A 20,639-nucleotide genomic window follows, 5' to 3' on the forward strand; every position below is an offset into this window, starting at 1 on the left:
CTAAATTAAATGACACTGGAGATATGTTTAAGATGGCTAAGATCATCATCGTATGTGAAGTTCGAATTGCTAGCATGCGCCCTTCATTTAATGTAGGAACTTCAATCGTGAGTAAAATGCGTACTTCAACTTGAACCGACTTGGGTCAGCTGTAATTACTCATTTACAATCAGCTTGTCGTGCTTCATACATCAAGTCTAGTTCAACGCTAAAAGTGATTATTAGCATCTTCATACACATCAGAATGAAAAGTTCATAGTTTTTATAATACCATGGTCTTTGGACTTAGTCTTTCGTTAAACAAACCATCATCCAAACAAAGCCATGATTAACTACGACATACATAAAATATAAGAACAATTTACTTATGGTAATTTTAGTGTCAATTCGGTATTCTTATTTGGTAATATTATATATACTTAAATGCAAAAATGTAATGCAATGCTTAAAGAAATAACTCAAAATCTCACATGTAAAGTAAAAGAATAATCGAAATAACAGTCAAGCATAGCCATTAGGCTTGACCGAAAACCATTACTTATAATCATAAAGACGAAAAAGACATCCACGAGAGCACAGAACCCAGATAAAGAAATAAATTTTCTGAAGCAGTCCGAACAGAAATAATGGATGATTATAGACAAGGTAATATTTGTATCCTTATTCTAGAGAGCCTCCTTGAAACCTTCTCTAGCAACCTGCCCTTCAATAAGTGGCGTTAGAGGCGCCAATGTTACTCGTAGCATTAGCGAATTTTCCTTGAACTTGAGTGCTGTTTGTTTGAACCATAGAAGTAGTATTGTATCCTTGATTAAGGACATTGGAAGTAGCGTTTCTCAATGCTGCATTGCCGTAAGGGAATGCAAAAGAAACACCCAATAAAGAGATCAAGAAAAGGCTAAGCAAAAAGAAACGCATCTTTATTCTGTTTTAAACAATGTGAAAATGTGGTAATGCAAGTAAACAGGTCAAACCAAGAAGTACTAGTACTTGGGATAAGAGAGGGATTTTTAAGATTAATGGATAGAAACAGGCGTTTCCTGATTATTTATAGGATTAATGAGCAATCAGCCACACGACTACATTCACCAGCCTTGGAATAATCATTAAGAGGCTTGCAGTTCTGGTTGCTTGTAAACAGCGAATTGATCTGATAGTATCGTCTGGCTACGACCAGCCAACTCAAACGTAACCATGATGTTGGTAATAGGAAGAAGAAGAAGAATAGAATGCGATCTTCATGAAACGTGGCTTAATAAGTTCTTAGTCGGGAATAGAATCACAAGCTTCCGTTGCTGTTTGTTTAGTCGACTGACTAGCTGATCCTATTGTGCTCTTCGTTTGAACGAATAGCGGTGATTATTACTTCATTTCATCTTCATTTAATGAATGCCATTCTTATTCATCTTTAGATTTTTATTTATTACTTTAGCTATCAACCCGGCTTTACTTTACTTGCATACATCTGCTAAGTTTGATTCGTGCTACCTTGCATGCAACAAGACAAGTGGTTAGTTGGCTGTGTTTAGTCTTTTCAATATTGAAAACAAAACATGCAAAACAACCAGTTACAAAATTACAAGTATTTAGCAACCAGGGTTGTGGTGAAGTAACCAGCATACGAACCTGCTGGAAATTCAACAACAAAAGATTAAGGAGATTGTGAGATAAGCTGCGCATACTCAACTTACTTTACAATGTCAAACTGACTATACTTTAACACGGACACCCATTGCTTAATGTTTCAACGAAGAAAGATTCATACTTGGAAGCATAATTACTATGTCACCTAGGAAGAACAGTGGTGAAATGAACAAATCATTGAGAACAGAGAATGCATAAAAAGTTTTAGCCCATATATTATTTGTAATAATTTTTCAGAAGTGTTATAGAAGACACTGTGCGCTGTCGGTGGGTATATTTATGTAAATACTCCAGTTCCAGTTCGATCAGCCTTTAAATTAGCAGTTTTTTAAAGACAGGGGTAATCGCATTTCTTTCTCCTTTTTACTGTTCTATTTCTTCTTATATTGCTAGAAATGTTAGACGAAATAAAAATCCTCCCCTAAAAGCCGATAACCAAGACTCTTACTTTGCTAATCGTATACAAATTTAGTAATAAATATATTGTTCTTAAAAATAATAAGATTCCCATGTTCCAAAGACCAAATGTGTTTATCGCTATATTAATTGAAGCTCATAAAGAAAAATTACTACATAAATAATTTTTTAGATACTAACTATCAACCAAGTCCCGTTTAGCTCAATCGGCTTAGAGCGTCCGGCTTTTAACCGGAAGGTTGCGAGTTCGAGTCTCGCAGTGGGAGTTGTTTTTTTGCTTTCTAATATTTTTTAATATTCTCTGCAGAATTACTAAAAGCATTTTATACTAATAAACGAATAGAAGTACTGAAAGTAGTACTGTATTGTTTGTGAAGAAAGTCATGAAATTTTGAATGAATACGATAGTGTGAAAATATTTAAAGCAGATAGCCAGTAGCCAAATTTAATACTATTCTAGCTAGAATGGTAGGTTAAATGGAGAAAGAATTGACCGTCAAGAGTTTTCAAAACGCTCCGCATATCGCATTCATGCTGCTCATTTATCTGAATTCCCTATTGCAGGAAGCACACTAGGAGGTTTGTCAAGATATTTCAAAACTGAGTTGAGAAATTTCTTTTTAATTCTACTTTATTTTTAATATTTTCTTGAAAAAAAAAACGTTGTTTATTTACATTTGGGTGTTCAAGCTAAGTTACCTGCAGCGCGTTGCTTCTTGGGGCGCGAAATAAAGCTTGGAAGGATTCGTCCCTTATCCATAACCTCCTTTTAGTTGTACCCATAAACTGATTGAGCTGTTTAATACTATATTTAATTAAGTAAAAGTATTTACCAGTTTAAAAGCGAAGGATAAAATTGTAAAATGAGTTACAACGATATAGAAAAATTAATCTACTTCAACAATCACTTCTTGTCTGAATTACCTGAACCACACGTCGTTTTTAACAACTCTTTATGCTTTGATAATTTAAAAAGTTCAAACAGTTTATCACAAAAAAACTCATCGGACTACGACTCTTCGCATAATCCTACCTGGAGTAATCGTACTCAGGGAGGTGGTGTCGACGATGATCACGAACATCATGGTCCTCTACAGGATGTTCGGAAATATTTAAAAGATCATCTTCATGAAGGTTTGGAAACCGAAGGTGGAAAGAGAAACAGCAAACTATCAAACCACATTGGCACCCAACAGCATTTATATCCTGAAACACACATGGACAGAGCCCTTCAATTAAACAACTCTGTTGCTAACGTTCTTCCAAACACGTCCTCAAACCCGAAAATTACTATGGAAACTCATACTGGCTACTGTCAGTATCCTAGTGATTTTTCGGTCGCCAAAGAAAATCGGTATATTGTACTAACGACTCTTCCTGAAAAAGCAACCGCAGATGACGGTGAGCCTTGTCTAACCAATCCTAAACAAAGAAACGCCTGTATTCGCCATTATCTACCTCACACCCCAATCCACCCAATGTTTCCTTCGTTTTACTCTGAATTGCCAAAGCTTGCTCTTTTCCCTATACCCAAATATCTGTTAGAAGACGATGTCAAGTGTATCAAATCCTGCCCCATTGACGATTATTACTTGCCCCGATTTACTCGTGGTCAGGGAAAAAAAAAAGAAGGCCTTTGCCCTATCTGTTGTTTCCAGAAGAATTTCGTCTGGCTTCGCACTAAAACCAGCGCATATTGGTATCATATGAACTTTTTACATGGTATTCATAGTAAAGGCAGACCTTATCATCCGCCCATTGAGTTTCGAACAATTCCTGTTCGAAAGGTTAAGAGTATAATTGGGCTACCTGACAGACGTCAAATAGTACAGGGAAAATGTCATCAATGCAATCGTTGGATACGTTGCCAGGGTACGTATTTAAAATAAAGCTTACAACATGAAACTTGTTGCTCAGTCGACTTTTTTCTTTTACTTCAAATTTTACTTTGTTAAATCTTGGACGAGACAGTTTTACTGACAACAGCAGGTCGAAAAGATGTGAAAGTAAAAGTTCCAGAAATATTTTGGTGGAAACATGCACACAAATGTCATTCAGTAGACGTGAACAATTTAACCTAAAACAGCAAACCCATTTTATGAAACTAAGCAATGATGAATGTGAGAAAGATATAGGACTAATGTATAATGAACATTTATTTTAATACATATACAATGAACTTAATGCCACGATAAACCGAAAATATGTCATTTCGTAGTAATACACGGATATATATAAATTTTTTATCTCAAAAAAACTAACCAACGTGCTTTCTTCTTCCAATTTGGGCTTGGTAACCTGTCTTAATGGCTTGCACTGAACGAACAGATCCACAAGCTTCGCAAGTCATAAAGAAAATTCTGTTCTCCTTTGTAAGAATAGTATCCGGAGATTTACAGGTCTTGCAAGTTACATATTCAACAATATAACGACGAAGGACGTTTTCCATTTGCTTTTGTTGGAAACGACCTTTAATAATTAAACGAGAAGAACCATCAACACTACCACTTGTACCCAATTCTGCAAACAAAAATTGGATCACATGATCTAAAGAACGATGCATGCGCTTAGCGATATCATTGATGTTTGCAAAGATAGTCTTTTTACCCTCACGATGAACGGAAGGAGGTACAATAGTGTATTTACGCTTTTCACCAGCAAGCTCAGGGTTATTAGTACGAAGGAGATTGAAGAATCTGTTCAATAACTCAGGATAATAGTAATCGCGATCGCTCTTCAACCAAGCATGTTCACCCATGTTTTCAGAGTCGAAAGTTTGCTTACTAGCATCAGCACCATCTCCTGCGGAAGAAGCTTCCAACTCCTTATCGAAGGCAGACAAATCAGAGGTCTTTTTCTTCTTCTTCTTCTTCTTCATAGACGAAAAGTCTAATTCACCATTATCGTTGAGAACTTCATCTCCTTTCTCACCTTCGGCATCGCCGGAAGACTTCTTTGACTTCTTTTTCTTTTTCATACTGGCAAACATGTCCTTTAACTCATCAACTTCGCCCTCAGCAACAGGCTCAGTCAATCCTTTGGCATCTTTGCCATCATCTTCCTGCTTATCATCAGAGGAATCGTCGGCGGGAGAAGATTCTCTTTGACCTGGAGAATTCACTTCATCATCAAAAGCAACCGACTTTTTCGTCTTTTTCTTTTTTTCAGGAAAAGTGCCGTTAAGACCAACCTAACACAACTGTTAGCTACTCTGCGTTCAAAGGATTAAAATATCACAAAAAAATAATCTTTTGCGCTTTTAAAACCATTTCTTTTGCTACTATTTTCCTTACCTGGTCAATTACGGGTTCTTTGTCAGACATGGCTCTTTACAGAATTCATTAGGGAGTTTAGATTATTTTAGCCATCCAACCCAAACAAAAAAATGTTTAGGTAGGAATGAAACAAATACATAAAACAAATAAAAGTATTCTATAAAATTATATATATTGTTTTTCGCTGTCATTTCTGTATTTTTTATTCTTGGAAGGGGTATCTTTCGACTATCCGTCTTTTCTTTGTCCCTGACCCTTAAGATATATAAGTGATCTGTCGCCCTAATGAATCGTGTTTTCAACGGAACACTTAGGTTAATCAGCATGGATTATTGGAATCAAGAAAATATTGATTTAGCTCAAATAGAGTTAGTATTTAAAGAATTGGCGTCTCGCCTTGAACACTTAGGTATATATTGATTAAACAATGTTAAACGCGTTCTCATGAACGGCCATTAAAAGTGAGAATTGATAGAAGTTAACATACATTACTAGAAATGGATTCTAGCAACATCCTATTTCGGATAGCTGTTGGATCTAATCCTGACAAGTACTGGGAATCGATAGCGTTTGTACGTGAATTTTACAAAAATCTAGAGAAAAAGCAAAAGATTGAACCAGATGAAATACGAAACCAAGTGCGTCTTTTAAGTGAAACCAGCTTAATCTCCTGTCTTCGTTGGATCCTGCATCGTATTCCAGGAGGCGTAATCACATGGGCAACTTATAAACTTTTTCAAGAAGCAGAGTTAAGAGCTAATTACCCGACTTCTGGGTTTAACATATTCATGAAACATGCGACCAAAAATTCTCACCATCTAAACGTCTTGAACCATTTTTTGAAACTGATGATGAGTCTTTCTGCAAAGATGGCTAATAGCACACAAGTCCGTAAAGGATCTTCCTTAGAATCTGTGGCTCAAATTGCAAGTATTTGGGCCTTTGAGTGGCCTCAGATGTCCTTGCAGGATACACTTGAATACTGGAATAAGTAAGTTACAAAATGATCACTAAGGTCAGTTTGGGGGTTTGTGCTGTTTACTTACGAATTTAGATGCTCGAATGCTTGCTTCCACCTTCTTCTATGCTACATCCGTAGTATGGATAAACATGATCAATCCGGGTTTTCCTGCTTGCCGTATACATTACAAACCCAGGTTCAGCGATGCAAGTATCCTCCTCAAACTATTAATTACCTAGATGAAAAAGCTTCTCTAGTAAATTTTTCCCTTAGTTCTTATTTTTCAAAGGATCCTTTGGAGGTCATTCAGCTGGTTTTTCAAATGCCCGTACCAAAAAACATATCTTCTTCATTACCTCGTCGTTTTGAAGACGTGCAAACAAAATGCTTGTCCACTCTACAACAAGTCAGCAAGCGTACATCCTATCATTCAGTATTTTCTATTCAAGAATCTGCATGGTCCAGCTTTATTACCAATGGGTTTAATCACCCAATAGCTCCTACTAAAACTCAGGAAACGGTATGCTCTATTTTGTCTGGAGAAATTTCAACTTCTGATTTTCCTCATGTGGCTCCATTGGATCAAGTTTCCTCGTTGGATAAAAATATAGCCAACGAATGTTCGTTTGAAAGTATCACACCCGTCTGTTCTTCAAGAAACCTTTGGTGGCTATGGGTCGAATCTCGGTGCCCTGAAATTCCTGAATCGAAGCGCACTGTCTTTATGAATTGCACGATGATGCTAGATAAAATGAATAAGCTACTGATTTTTGAACAGAGCGTTCCTACTTCAAAGTTACTAACCCAGCAAGACGAATATCAAGCGAAAACAACGATCTTAAACAGAATTAGGTCATCTTTTAAACGCGTCATAAAACCGAAAAAGTTCCAAAAGAAAACATCTATGCTAACTAATTCACCAAGAAGAAGCTGCCAAAGCGTACTATATGAAAGTAACCGTGCTATTTTACTTCATTTGGCCGATCAAATGAACCAATTGTCTTCAACTGATGCTTACAAAAAAGATGTGAAACCATTAAATTTGATATCAGAGCATGAGGAAGAGTGGGATCCCGAAGCAACGGGATATGTGAATACTCTATTAGACTGGGCAAACAAGAGACAGTCTATGTATGATGAACCCATTAAATTGAGATATCCAAACAATGTAGACTCACGTCACAATAATGACGAAAAATCGTCGTCCTCGGCTTCTATAAACAAGTTTATGTCTTCATCCTTGACTGCGGCTAGTGATAATTCCTCGATTACTGGGGGTTCGACTTTCTCGTCAATTGAAAGTCAACCAAAAAACAGCTCTATTGGCTTTAAAGTTCAGCCTACAGGTTTAAACAGGAATCATAAACCAAAGAATTTGCCCACTATGCTTGCAAAAAAGATGTCTATAAGGAATCATCGCGCTCCATCAGCTACGCCAACTGAGAAGAGTATTCGACCCCCGTTAAAGGATTGGGATTCGAATGAGACGATGTCATCGCCTTTGTTTACAAAGGCCACGAATTCAGCAAGAAGCAGTCCTTTTTCTCTAGATCGTACACTAAGTTCGCGTGCGTGAACATTTGAAACTATGAAACCAACGCTCTGCAATGCTCGGAATATGTATTAATTGAAGTACGAAGGATCTAAAGGGTTTAATTATTTGTCTTGTTTAATAATCTACGCAATTTAGAGAAATTCAACGTTAAAACGTTCGCATTTATTAACTAATAAATAATACACTAATTTATCGCTATTAAATCAGAAGAGAATAAAATAAGTATAATGAACAGACCTTAAATAGTCGTAGAATTTGGGTTGGGATCATAAGTCATGAAAGTAGGTGGTCTCGAATATTTTTGAAGGGCATTGTATATTTCAGCAGAATGCAATTATTATAATTAATTAAGTCACTGCTGTTTGATGTTTAAAAGCATCATGATTTCGCTTAGGAGCATCCGTATGACGGAACAATACCTCTGGAGAACGCTGCTCATCTCCAAAACTACCAATTGAATGTTCAGTCAAACTGCGTCTTTGAGTGTTTGCGGGAGGAAGGGGAATTTCAGTTACGTTTCCGAGAGCCATTTGATCACTCAGTATGGTCTGATTTAAACTGCCATTCGCATTAGGTTGTTGGCCTTCATTCATAGTTCTAGCAGTTGCTGGTTGACGGTTCTTGGCTGAGCTCCGCTTCGACTTTTTAGAGGGTCGTGAACGGTTTGCTAAACTACCAACAGCACCGGCACTACCCATTGCTCCTAAACTATCATAAACAGGAGATCGCCAAGCAGTTCCGGAATGAGCTGACCTTCTCAGCCTTTCGCCTTCCTCTAGGTTATGGGAAGGAAGAACAATGTTGCTGAGTTCACTATTTTGTTCGTGAAGAGCAACACGAATTTTTTGGTTTGAACCAGAAGATTGAGAGCGTTGTTGCATAGATGAAAATCTATTATATATAGTCTTGCCATACACTTTTGTTCTCGAATCTTGTTCTTCTGTTGGCCTTTTAGACTGTCTGTCCAACTCATTTTGAGCTTCTCTATGTATCTCATAGCATTGTCTGTCTAGTTGTTCAACAGTTCGTCGAATGGAGACTTCCAAAGATCTTGCTACAGTTGTTCGGATATAGGTCATCATTGATGGCTTAAGGAAGTTCAGAAGAGCTTTATGTCTTGATTTTCTAACTTTGAGCTTAATGTTGTGAACATCCACTTTAACATGATCTAACCGAAAGAATGAACCAGGAAGTTGGCGACTGGGAGTTTTCGGAGTTGCTGACAAGGCAAGGTCAACAACCATGCCTTGTTTGTGGATGCCAAGATCAACGATTCCCTGATCAACGAATTTAGGAAATCCCTGTTTGCGCCTAATATAATAGTTGACATTTTTGAGATCAGTTTGGATATGAGCAAGATGAAGATGAACTAAATGATCTTGAATTGAGGAGACGTTTCCGTAAGGGGAAAGTCTCATGAGGTTATTGTTTCGAAATTCCGCGATTTTTGGTAAAATGTTGATAGTTTGAAGGTTAAGATTCTCCAAAACTATATCAAACGCAGGCTGCTCGATTTCGAGCCGGGGAATTGGAAAGTATTGGATTCGGGCAAGAATAACAGGTAAGCTCAACTGCAAAATCTCATAAATTGTATTTTTTTTCAAAGATGTTTCTCCACCCTTGTGTTCGACCAAAATATTGTATAGTCTCTTGCCATCATCTCCTAGGTGGTGGTAACAGCTATCGGAAGCTGCACTGTCTTTGATGGATTTCGACTCAGAGCACAGTTCATCCCAAAGGTGTTTGTGACGTCCTTTCATGAGTTTGCGACCACGTTCGTAAAGCTCATTATACTCATCCGTTGCATCCTGTGTGATAGCATAACCCTTCTTCAAAACGAACTTTCTCATATAAGCGTAACAATCTTGAAACCATTGTTTCAATTCTCTGTCTTCTTGGGCACAGTGATGAAACTTCTTAAATACGTTAATGAGAGGCTGCAGAGAGTGATTAACAGCGTTTTCAGCAAGCTCTCGAAGATAACGCAAGGCACGGTCAATGTGATCATTAGTTTCAACTTGCAGTTTACCTTTCTTATCACCAAGCTCATTCACAAATTTTTCAACTAGACCAAAAATGCTCTGCAGAGGATGCTGATAAGCATTATCCTGTTGTAAATCCACAACCAGACGCTTCAATTGATCCATGATTTTACGCAATTCTTCACTAGTCTCTTTTCTAACTTGTTGTGATTGGGGATCGTTGAAGAATTGATTCGTTTTTGATGACTCTTCGTTGGATTGATTTTCCCTTTGTTCTCTAGCAGGGAACACGGAAAGGTAGTCACCATCATAACCTTGATGTCTTGAAGATTCATTTGGGCCATTTTGATGTCGCGAAGGACTCTTCTGGCCAAGCTTTCCTTGCTGTGGATCCCACTGATTAAATTTTTGCTGAGTTAACTTTGAACCTTGACGGCCGAATAGGGCAAGGACATCTCGCAAAATTTCACGCAAGTGGCTGTTATTAAAAAATAAAAGAAAGAACTGTTTGAGATCCTCCCGATTTAAGCCTTGGTCATTCAAGTTTTGACTCGTATCGTTCCAAATGTCAGGAGCATTTGTTGACGCGTTAGACTGAGTCAATTCATAGACAGCGTTTTGTAAAAGATCACCACGATTTTTTTTCTTGAGTACTGAATAGGAATCGTCAATCACTTCCGAGAAGTGACTGAAAAAATCTCGAGCGTCTTTTGACATGTTTCGTTTAACGTCTTGGGCAATCGATAGAGAACCTTCCGAAATTGCTGAAAACAAGCCACCTAATTGCTGATTATCTGGCATCTTTCCAGAAGATAATGCCTCCCAGATGGCAAATAAGTGCAGCCCTTTGTGCATATGCTCATCTTGTACAGCTTCGTTTGTAGGATAGGCTACCGACATATCTGGTTAGTCTTCAAAAGATCTGCGTCTCGGTAATGATCAATAGATTTTCGTTAGCAAATCTAAAAATAACGATCTGATTTATTCCACCCAAAGGCTCTTTTTGAAACCTAATAAGCTTGTCTTGTGTCTAAGCTTCTGAATCTGAATTAGTTATTGTAATATATTAGTAGAAAGATATTCTTCTTGCGTTCCTTTTCCTACTTATGTACTTTGTTTTTTCGTTACGTTAGTTATGACTCACAGTGATTTTAGAATGACGTTCCATTCACATGCATTATGACTTACGATGTTATTCTTCGTTTTTGAATGCCTATCCATTTCAATATTGAGTATAATAACATAGGTCTCTTCCAGAAGTTCACTTCATGACATCGCTATTACCAAAATCGAGAGCTCTTACTGTTTACCTCCAGCAGTGTAAGAAATGACGTCGTTCAATAGTGTTAATTTTTTCTTTCGTTTAATATGCACCTTTATAATATTAAGTCAAAGAATATCGGTAAATACATTGTGGGGTCTTTCACCTTCCAAGTAACATAAACTTGAGTATGTAAAGTAACAAATACGAAAGAAAATGCATAGAAATGAAGAGTATCGGAGTCCTCTTCTTTTGTTTTTCAAGTCTATTATGCATTCTTCGTTTTCTTTCTTATCCAAACCCTTTTAACTTTCGATTGTCACGAGAAAAAAGGAGACAATTCACTGGTATGTCAACAGTACTCGTACATTGAATAGCTTTTATGAATTTATCGATCGTTTCATTGTTGTTTTGAACAAGAAATAATAAAAAAAATTAATGACAATTAAATCGTCCAGCGATATAAAGAATCGTAATACCAACAGGTTTTCCATAAACACCAAAAAAAAACCACAACAAAAAGTCCGAATATATATAGGACATAATAAAAACGCAAATAAAAAAAAGGAACATAATTTCTATATAAATATATATGCAGCACGAACAATGATCGCAGATAAACAAGGTGAATATTTTAGACTTCTCTAGGAATCTATGATGGCTTTATCATACCATCACTGTTTAATTCCAAAGAACAATAAAGACTTAATACAGTTCAATAGGCATATATCTTTGCATATTAAACGTCGCTTCCTCTTCTTTTTACCGAAGCAGAAAGAATCGCCTGTGGATACGGTATTGTACTTTGCTCACCTTCGTCTTTCTTGCTAATTTTTTCAGATATTGCAAAAACACCAGGTATCCTCTTCGTCTGTTAATGCAATTGTGGTACTCTTCCAGAAACTCATGAAAGTAAATTTTGATCTTCAAACGAATCTTTCGAGATAGGTTTTGATCGATTATTTTCTTCTCCTATACCAGGTTTCATTTCATAAGTCATGTTTACCAAGCCTGTACCAGCAGGCAGCGCATTTACTGATGACCTAGACTGCGTCATATGCTGGTCTTGAGGATAGTGGAATGCATGAGGAGGATTTACCTCTTTTTTTCCTTCTTTTTCAGTCCTCGCATCGGCATTCATGTACATAAAAGGGTTCGGCTGAGACAAGCTTTCAATAGGGAAGGAACGTAGTTCAGACGACGCGGATGGAAATGATACACTTCTACCATTACTTTCATCAGGTTTAGAGAACTCTACAGCCATTTGTGCGTTGTCGGATGGAAGTAATGATTCTTTAAACACCACGTTGTTTCGATGTCTCTCGGAACTTTCTGCTTCAGGTGACTTCCAAAAAGGAAATTCATGTTTTTCTTGCTGGGGGGCTGAGTTCTCCTTATTCCCCTTTTCCTTCGAGATTTCATTCTCCTCACTTTTTACTGTTATATACTCTTCTTCTTGATAAGTTGAGGGCGGACGAATGTTTTTGTGTAACTTAATGACAGATCCTAATTCTGGTGAGGCTTCCCGTATACGATTGAGCATCAGAAATATACTGCTAGCAGGCCCGATTAAAGAATGACCTAGCACTTCTGATGCTTGATTTCCTTCTGTAAAATCTGTACAATTTTCTTGTCCTTCAGATGTTATCATGTGAAACACTGGTGGAATAGTCAAATGGATATCCACCTGAAGCCAAGATTCGTTAGCACCAGGTCTTTCTCGAGGTGGGACGGCAACATTCAACTCAGTTAGTAAAGGATCATCGACACGGTTTACATGTATAGATTCAACTACAAAAAACGAGTACTCTATGCGATACTGAATTCCCTCGTACTGTATCAGGTATGCAAACAACTTTTTTGGAGGAGAGTAAAAGCACATCAGATCCTGAGGTGTTAACCGCAATCGTTTCCATAAACCAATAATTAAAAGAGCACACGCAAAATAATAGAATTCAGACGAACCACTTTTAGGAGAACCTGAGTCCCCTTGAACTTGTTGTGAGGGAATTAGACGAGCGGAAGAATATCTTCTTATTGCTGGCATAGAGGATATATTGTCAGTCATTTTCTGGTCGTAATTTTGACCTTCCTGGGAAAATCGGTGCTCAAAATTGCCTCTACCATATGCAGAGGGAAGGCTTGCTGAAACAGCCGATAAAGAAGGGAAGGATCCAGTGGAAAGATATTTCGGGAACTTCTTAGGAGGATCTGAAGTACTAAATGATAAATTACTATTTGGAATATGGGAGATTGAAAATCTTTGTTTTAAACGAGGGTCGGTGCTTCCTGGGAAGATATGCTTATATAACGGATTCGCCATGGGTGGTTCCAAAGCAGGATTCTCTGATGAAGAAGGGGTGGGTTTAAATGGGGATTCATGTGCAGAATATGTGTTCCTATACCTTTTGGTTGGTTTGGGGAGTAATGGATTCGTAAATGGTAAGGACTGACCGATGTCGGGTTTCGAGTTGTTTTCAGAATTAGACTGTATTTCGCGTGAAAAAGCCTGAGATACTTGTTGGTTCAAATTATCTAGCTCCATCTGCTCATGCAAAAGCCTTTGACGCTCTTCTTCTTGACGTCTGGAAATTAATTTTGCTTTCGCGCGCCGGTTTTGAAACCAAATCGTAACGCTTCGCTCAGGAAGGTTAAGTTCTCGAGCAATTTCTTCTCGTACTGAAGGGGAGGGATTTGCATCCTTTGCAAACTGACGTAAAAGGTAATTCAATTGTTCAGGAACCAATCTTTGCTTTTTACCCTTTGGCGCTGGAGAGTTAAGAGGTTGTTCGTAAGACGTTTCTTTATCAGGAACAACTGAAGTAGATATCGGTACATCTGGTTCAAATTCTTTTGCATGATTTCTGTCTGCTGAGAACAGTGGAAAGCGTTTGGATGAATCTGATGGTTTTTCGAGGTTTGAATTGATTTCCTTTCCGAAATGAACAGCTGCGACTTCTTGATTTAATGCATCTTTAGAAGTCGGATCAGATACTGATTCTCCTGGAAAGTCTTGTACATTTGGATAAGTGGGTGCCTTCTCATTGGAAAAAGCAGCAATGGAAGAATTGTTCGGAGTAGGCACTGGAAAATTGTCGTATGGAGGGACAAAAAGTGAATTGACATCGTACTGCTGTGCAGAAAAATCTGGATCTCTTTGTTTAGGAAGAACAGTATTGCCGACAGCGTTAGCTTCCATTTCTCTGCGCAGTTGAGGATGACCAGAAGGCTGAGGAAATTGTTGCATGACTATCAACAAAAAACGCACTTAAATCGTGATGATTGTTCTTTGTCTTCCTGGGGTGTCAAATCCTAAAATATTACTGAATCCAGTATGAGCGTACTGGAAAATAATCCATAAATTTCAATGGTCAATCGAGTCTGCTTTTCTTACTATCCAAAACACTGTAAGATGTATGGTCCGGAAAAGACGGTTTATAATTGAACGCCGTATCTTCCAAGCCAAATTCTGTAATCCAAATGGAAATTGAACACGAATTGCTTCACCAGATAATGAAAAATTTCAAACCTAGAAACTTACACAATGAAATTTAGACCAGACGACCTTAATCAAATCAATGATAGTTATTAACAAACTCTACTTCAATGCCAATGGAGTCTACAGGCCGCTAAACGGGTTTCATGAGGCAATTGAAGTTTCTAATAATGCATGCAATGGAGAACCCTTTTCGCCAAAGTTAGGAACTCGACGGTTTGTACTAAGTCCTCATCCTCACAGTAAGAATATACGGATTTCAATTTATGACATGAAAATGACGCCCCGAAAGTTTTACAAAATGATCACTTAACTCCTTGAAACAATATTACTTAACGTAAGCCAGTTCATTATTTGAACGAGAGTGAAGATGCTCAAGAAGATTCTAAGTGAAACTATTATGATTTAATCTTTTCACAGAAGTATTCTAATAGAGAGTTTCTACAACCACTTGAAAATTCGCATGTCAGTAATAAAAGTTATTAAATAGAGGTTCTACTATAGTTGAAAACAAGCAAAAGTAACTTTTATATGATGAATGAATGAAAACATTTATGATTATTTAGTAGTCTAAAAGAAAGAAAGAAATAAATAAAAAGTCGTACTTATTAATGAATGCTGTTCATGTTCCCAGACGAAAAGACTTCAACCTTCTAGAGAATTGGTATAATGAATCTTCATTCACTACTACCTACAATGTTCTTGTGCCCTTTATGCTCAGGCATGGGAAATACTGAATGCTACTATTCAATGGCAAGTTTTGTTTTCAAACTTACTTTGAGGATGCGGAGACAATATTAAAACTACAACAGCTATTAGCTTTTAAGTATGAATATGTAAATTCATCATAGCTCTAAAAGTCAATTTAAACATTCTGTTTCTATTCCTTTTTCTTTAAAAGAATCCCTGCTCATAACATTATCAATGTTTATTAGACAGCATGAACTTAAAGCCGAATGTTTTTCTTTTTTTTTACTTCTTTATACTTTCACAAAAAATATTTAGTTTTAAATAAGAACGACATCTATGCAAACGACCAAAGAAAAGCGAACGAGCCTTAGAAACGAAGGTCCCATCCAATTTGAGGTCCCAAGGTAGGCAATTGCTCAGCTACGCTTTGAACATCTTTGTCACCACGACCGGAAACACAAATAACAATGTCCTTGTCTTTGGGAAGACTCTTTGCCAATTCCATACCACCAAATATAGCATGAGAGGATTCCAAAGCGGGAACAATACCTTCATAGTGGCATAGAGCACGGAAACCTTCAAGACATTCAGCATCAGTGACTGCAATGAAATCACCACGCTTGGTTTCTTTAAGTTCAGACAATTCGGGACCTACGGCGGGATAATCCAAACCAGCGGAAATAGAATGGGTGTCTTGGATTTGTCCATCTTCGCGTTGCAAGACATATGTACGTACACCATGGAATACACCAATTTTACCTCTGGACAATGTAGCACTGTGCTTATCAGTTGAGATACCAGAACCACCGGCCTCACAGCCCAACAACTGCACAGACTTGTCTTCCTTGAAAGGAGAAAATAGACCGATAGAGTTAGATCCACCACCAACACAAGCCACAACAGCATCAGGAAGCTTACCACGCTTTTCCTGCATTTGTGCCTTGGTTTCCTTACCAATTACACTTTGGAATGTTTTTACAATAGTAGGGAAGGGATGAGGTCCGATAGCAGATCCAATCAAATAATGGGTAGTGTCGATGTCCTCAACCCAGGCTCTAAGAGCTTCGTTTACAGCATCACGAAGAGTTTGAGTTCCAGAAGTGACGGGAATAACATCGGCACCTAACAAACGAATACGGAAAACATTAAGAGATTGGCGGCGGCAATCTTCAGCTCCCATATAAATTGTACACTTCATACCAAGTTTGGCAGCAGCAATAGCAGTGGCAACACCGTGTTGTCCGGCACCTGTCTCAGCAATCACGCGGTTTTTACCAAGACGCTTGGCAATCAAAATTTGACCAATGGAATTATTAATTTTGTGAGAACCACCGTGGTTTAAATCTTCACGCTTCAACCAGATTTTAGCACCGCCGCAGTGTTCTGTAAGACGTCCAGCATAATCAAGAGAGCTGGGGCGACCCATATACTCATAGTAAGAGCGGAACTCTTCCCAAAACTTCTCATCGTTGATGGCTTTATAGAAAGCGCTTTCGAGCTCAACCAAACATTGAGTTAAAGCCTCTGGTACAAACATACCTCCGAAAGAACCAAAAGTTTGCGGAAGGAACATTTCATTTGCAGGTTCAACGATTGCTGCGGGAGGAGCAGTATCCACAGCGGTATCAGATGCAAAACGCTTAGCAGGTGGGGCAGAAGTGTCGCTTTGGGTCAAATATTGGCAGTACTCCTTAACATCATCAGCAGCCTTACCAGGTTTTGCCTTGAAAACAACATCAATGATTTTACTGCCAACAACAACACCGTCGGCAACGCTACCAACATATCTGAAATGTTCGTTGGTGTTTACACCAAATCCGACGGACAATGGGGTATTTCCAGCGTATTTACGAATACGATCACAAAACTCGGGCAAAGCGCTGTTAATTTGGCCACTAGCAGATGAACCAGTGCTACCCATACGAGAGACAACATAGATGAAAGAGTCAGCGATAGAAGTCAAAACCTTCATACGCTTCTCAGTAGTTGAGGGGGCTATAAGAGGGACAAAGCTAAGCCCTTCTTTAGTGCATTCGGCTCGAAATCCGACAGCTTCCTCAGGAGGCAAGTCAACAATAATGAAGCCGTTAGCACCAACTTCCTTTGACTTTTGAATGGTATTTTTATCACCATAAGAAAAGATTGGGTTGTAATAACCCATCAAGATGATGGGAATAGTGACGCCAGCGTCGCGAGCACGTTTAACGGTATCAAAAACAACGCTCAAATTAACATTGTTTTTAAGAGCCACTTCATTACCCTTACAAATGGTAGGACCATCTGCAACTGCATCAGAAAAAGGAACACCCAACTCAATAACTCCAGCACCTCCAGCTTGGAGGCCCTTCATGATATCAATTGTTTCGTCCACACTTGGGAATCCACAAGTAATAAATGTTACCAAAACATTTCTATTCTCCTTTCTAGCTTGTAAAAATGTATTCCTCAATTGTTCTGCCATGGTATTCAATTTACACACAATTAAAAGGTGTTGGCGGAGAGATAGTTTTTGCACAAGACTAGGAAATCAAGACTCATCTACAATGAACCTCGATGAACTTTAACTAACATTTCTTGTATCTTTCAGACATGTGTTATTATTTCTAAAACATTTGACAATAATAGAAAGAATGCTTAAGTAGAATCGAAAAATGGGGAAATAAAAATTAACTCAAAAATTGACGATAATCTCTTACTTCGTCTTTGGAAGACTATAATTCTATTAATACTGATCATTTTGTTGAAAATTAGTCTGAAATATTATATATATGCTCTTCAAATCGTTAACTTACAACTACTGGCTATAAGGAATCTATAATAGTTTTCATAAGTCCCTTTGACAAGCCGTCATAAGTATTTACCTTTTTTTGCAAACAACTTAGCTTAATTTAGAATGAAATAAATTACAGCATAAAAAATTTATGCTAGTTACGTCGTTACAGGTTCTCTGAAACATTCAGACGTCTGGACGTTTCATACAGCAGGATGAATTCACTTCGTTTCCGTTCAGTAGTTTTTCGTAAATCCAACCTGATTCAACTTTGGAAGCTCTTACTAAACAATTTACTTTGTATACTGCTGAAACATTTGGAAATCACAAGTAAATAGTCAACAATGAATAGATTTTATTTTATATCCACAAAGTATCCGGTACGTGTATAAGCTTTCAGCAACGTGAAAGCATCGTTAAAATCAAGAGATAAAATAAAAAGATTATTCATATCTCTTTACTCTAAAACAGCCTAAGACTGCCTGTGACTTCATTAACTACGCTTACCGGACCAGGTCCAATTCCTAAAACGGTTGCGGAACCAGAGAAAATTTGGGTACGTCCAGCATCATGAATAATTCTAGCCGATAGTCCCAACGACATAGCTTGAGCTTGCAAAATTTGAAGCTGCTCTTCCGACTGAGCCTGTAACGTAATCTTCGCTTGGCCAGCAGCCTCCCATAGTTGCAACAATTCAGGATCCGTGGCTGCTGCAAGCTTATAGCATGCTAAAGCTGCATGAGCACACTGAGCAGCTATTTTTCCCTTCGTCATGCCCAAATCTGTACGGACAACAAGCACCATTTTTGTTTGACCCTCGGCTAAGGCCAAAGCAGAAAGGCTGCTTTTTCCTTTTAGAATTGCAGCTAATTCCGCTTCAGAATCTTCTTCTTCGGTGAAGCTCTCTTCACTCTCACTAACGTCTTCCTTCTTTCCTGGTAAAACATCAGCTTTGTCGCGACTCGAGGTTGAATCTTCTGTTATAGTTTTACTATCACCAATTCTAGATCTCTGAAATGCATTTTTCCATCCTAAAAGGTAACCACATGAAGTGCCTACAAGAACACCCGTTGTGAAGTATGAAAGGGCTGAAGCAGTCAGAGAATTTTTAACAGAGTTAATCAAAGACATAGGAAACCTTAAGCTAAATAGTATGAGGTATTGATATAGGTACTAATGCTTAAGCCTGTATACTTAAAGTAAGTGGGAAGTATAGGTAGATGATGATGGTAATACCAAAATACAAAGGCATAGCATATATTAAGAGAAGAGAATTGGAAAACAAAAGATTGTACTCACTTTCAATATATTAAACCAATTCATGAGCAGAGAATAAAATCGGCAGTACCTTGTAATTTCTTATATGAAAAGTACTATGGACGCATTTTTAAGTTGATTCTAACTAAATTTTAAACAGATTAAAGAAAGAAGATATGCAAAACTTCATTATAGGTTATATAGTCATTATGAATCATGTCAGGAATGGAATAGTAGGTAATGGCGTTATGCTTCACCGATTTATATCCAGTCGAAATTAGATTGCTATTAGTATCTCCTGCGTTTTGGAAAAGAATCACGCCTTTCATAACCCAAACCTGCTGTGCGAGAAGAACGAGAGCCTGACATTCTTGAAGACAACGAAGAGCCAGTGGGAGGAGGACCGCCTCGAAAACCACGGTATCCTCCACGAAAACCGCTTTCTCCTCTATATCTTGATCCCCGTTCACGAGGTGGGCGTTCTTTAGTGTAGTGTCTACCGCCTAAACCACCTCCTAGTTTTCGAGGCAACCAACCTTTCACAGTACGACCGCGTTCAACGTCAATAACAATCCTTCTTCCTTGTAGTATCAACCCATCTGCAGCTCGATAAGCAGCCTTAAGATCACGTTCTCGTTCAAAAACCACAAATGCGTATCCTCTTGACTTTCCGGTACTTTTATCCCTAACGACGCGAACTCTTTCAATTGGACCGTAACGTATAAGTTCTTTTTCGATGTCTCCTTCCCTTGTAGCGTAGCTCAATCTCCCAATAAACAAGGTTTTGTAGGGATCACCGATAACATGTCGGTCATCATCAGGGTTCCATTGTCGGGTCATCGATCGCAATCTTTCACGTTGCTTTAGTTTTCTTTCTTCCTTACGACGAATCCTACTCTCCTCTAGAGTCTCCGTAGGCTGATAATCATCATTATACGTCTTCGCTAGTTGCAAATATTTTGCAACTCCAGAAAGGTGAGGAGTTGAACGCTTTTCTGGCGGAGCATCAGTAGGAGGTAAATATCTTAAAGGAGGTCTAGGAGCAAATAATGCCAATACAGTCGATGGTAGTTTCTCAGTCATTTTCCTAGCATTCCTTTATTTTGCTGATTGTAAGCTTACCATACGAACTCTACGGTGCTCGTACATATAGTATTATATTATATTATATTATATTATATTATGGAGTTTTATAGATTATTGCATTATCATAAGCTCCTTTAATGAAGGGCTATAGAATAGCATACAGCTTTTGGATTTACAAGGTACATTAATCATCGAAGGTAGTAATTAAATGGCATTGTCTTACTAACACATTGCTACAGCAGAGT

General features: G+C 38.0%; 9 protein-coding genes and 1 non-coding gene across 10 annotated transcripts; 3 read left to right on the plus strand and 7 right to left on the minus strand.

Annotated features, from left to right (window-relative positions):
* Nucleotides 1-381: 381 nt before the first annotated feature.
* SOCG_05905 (uncharacterized protein) lies at nucleotides 382-1,040 on the minus strand. The gene has a single exon (XM_013165384.1). It carries the CDS (start codon nucleotides 916-918, stop codon nucleotides 706-708), a length of 213 nt encoding a protein of 70 aa, XP_013020838.1. The 5' UTR covers nucleotides 919-1,040; the 3' UTR covers nucleotides 382-705.
* A 1,212-nt stretch (nucleotides 1,041-2,252) lies between these two features.
* Nucleotides 2,253-2,327, plus strand: SOCG_16348. Its single transcript has one exon. It is a non-coding gene; the product is annotated as a tRNA-Lys (tRNA).
* A 597-nt stretch (nucleotides 2,328-2,924) lies between these two features.
* SOCG_04233 (uncharacterized protein) lies at nucleotides 2,925-4,176 on the plus strand (the record flags this gene model as incomplete). The annotated part of the gene is made up of 2 exons (XM_013165075.1): nucleotides 2,925-3,933; nucleotides 4,148-4,176. The coding sequence occupies 2 exons, from the start codon at nucleotides 2,925-2,927 to the stop codon at nucleotides 4,174-4,176; spliced, it is 1,038 nt and encodes a 345-aa protein (XP_013020529.1).
* A 31-nt stretch (nucleotides 4,177-4,207) lies between these two features.
* SOCG_04232 (translation initiation factor eIF2 beta subunit) lies at nucleotides 4,208-5,392 on the minus strand. The gene is made up of 2 exons (XM_013165074.1): nucleotides 5,355-5,392; nucleotides 4,208-5,251 (listed from the first exon to the last, which is right to left on the minus strand). Exon 2 carries the CDS (start codon nucleotides 5,048-5,050, stop codon nucleotides 4,319-4,321), a length of 732 nt encoding a protein of 243 aa, XP_013020528.1. The 5' UTR covers nucleotides 5,051-5,251; nucleotides 5,355-5,392; the 3' UTR covers nucleotides 4,208-4,318.
* Nucleotides 5,393-5,611: 219 nt separating this feature from the next.
* On the plus strand, nucleotides 5,612-8,090 carry SOCG_04231 (uncharacterized protein). Its single transcript, XM_013165073.1, has 3 exons — nucleotides 5,612-5,745; nucleotides 5,832-6,327; nucleotides 6,391-8,090. The coding sequence occupies exons 1-3, from the start codon at nucleotides 5,622-5,624 to the stop codon at nucleotides 7,871-7,873; spliced, it is 2,103 nt and encodes a 700-aa protein (XP_013020527.1). The 5' UTR covers nucleotides 5,612-5,621; the 3' UTR covers nucleotides 7,874-8,090.
* Nucleotides 8,091-8,199: 109 nt separating this feature from the next.
* On the minus strand, nucleotides 8,200-10,734 carry SOCG_04230 (uncharacterized protein; the record flags this gene model as incomplete). Its single annotated transcript, XM_013165072.1, has 1 exon — nucleotides 8,200-10,734. The coding sequence occupies one exon, from the start codon at nucleotides 10,732-10,734 to the stop codon at nucleotides 8,200-8,202; it is 2,535 nt and encodes an 844-aa protein (XP_013020526.1).
* Nucleotides 10,735-11,999: 1,265 nt separating this feature from the next.
* On the minus strand, nucleotides 12,000-14,342 carry SOCG_04229 (homeobox transcription factor Phx1; the record flags this gene model as incomplete). The annotated part of the gene is made up of 1 exon (XM_013165071.1): nucleotides 12,000-14,342. The coding sequence occupies one exon, from the start codon at nucleotides 14,340-14,342 to the stop codon at nucleotides 12,000-12,002; it is 2,343 nt and encodes a 780-aa protein (XP_013020525.1).
* A 1,025-nt stretch (nucleotides 14,343-15,367) lies between these two features.
* Nucleotides 15,368-17,821, minus strand: SOCG_04228 (tryptophan synthase). The gene has a single exon (XM_013165070.1). It carries the CDS (start codon nucleotides 17,740-17,742, stop codon nucleotides 15,649-15,651), a length of 2,094 nt encoding a protein of 697 aa, XP_013020524.1. The 5' UTR covers nucleotides 17,743-17,821; the 3' UTR covers nucleotides 15,368-15,648.
* A 565-nt stretch (nucleotides 17,822-18,386) lies between these two features.
* On the minus strand, nucleotides 18,387-19,440 carry SOCG_04227 (aminoacyl-tRNA hydrolase). Its single transcript, XM_013165069.1, has one exon. It carries the CDS (start codon nucleotides 19,180-19,182, stop codon nucleotides 18,514-18,516), a length of 669 nt encoding a protein of 222 aa, XP_013020523.1. The 5' UTR covers nucleotides 19,183-19,440; the 3' UTR covers nucleotides 18,387-18,513.
* SOCG_04226 (U1 snRNP-associated protein Usp101) lies at nucleotides 19,370-20,429 on the minus strand. Its single transcript, XM_013165068.1, has one exon. It carries the CDS (start codon nucleotides 20,389-20,391, stop codon nucleotides 19,597-19,599), a length of 795 nt encoding a protein of 264 aa, XP_013020522.1. The 5' UTR covers nucleotides 20,392-20,429; the 3' UTR covers nucleotides 19,370-19,596.
* Between the last annotated feature and the right edge of the window lie 210 nt (nucleotides 20,430-20,639).

This window comes from Schizosaccharomyces octosporus, assembly GCF_000150505.1.
Source record: "Schizosaccharomyces octosporus yFS286 unplaced genomic scaffold supercont6.3, whole genome shotgun sequence".
NCBI lineage: Eukaryota > Fungi > Ascomycota > Schizosaccharomycetes > Schizosaccharomycetales > Schizosaccharomycetaceae > Schizosaccharomyces > Schizosaccharomyces octosporus.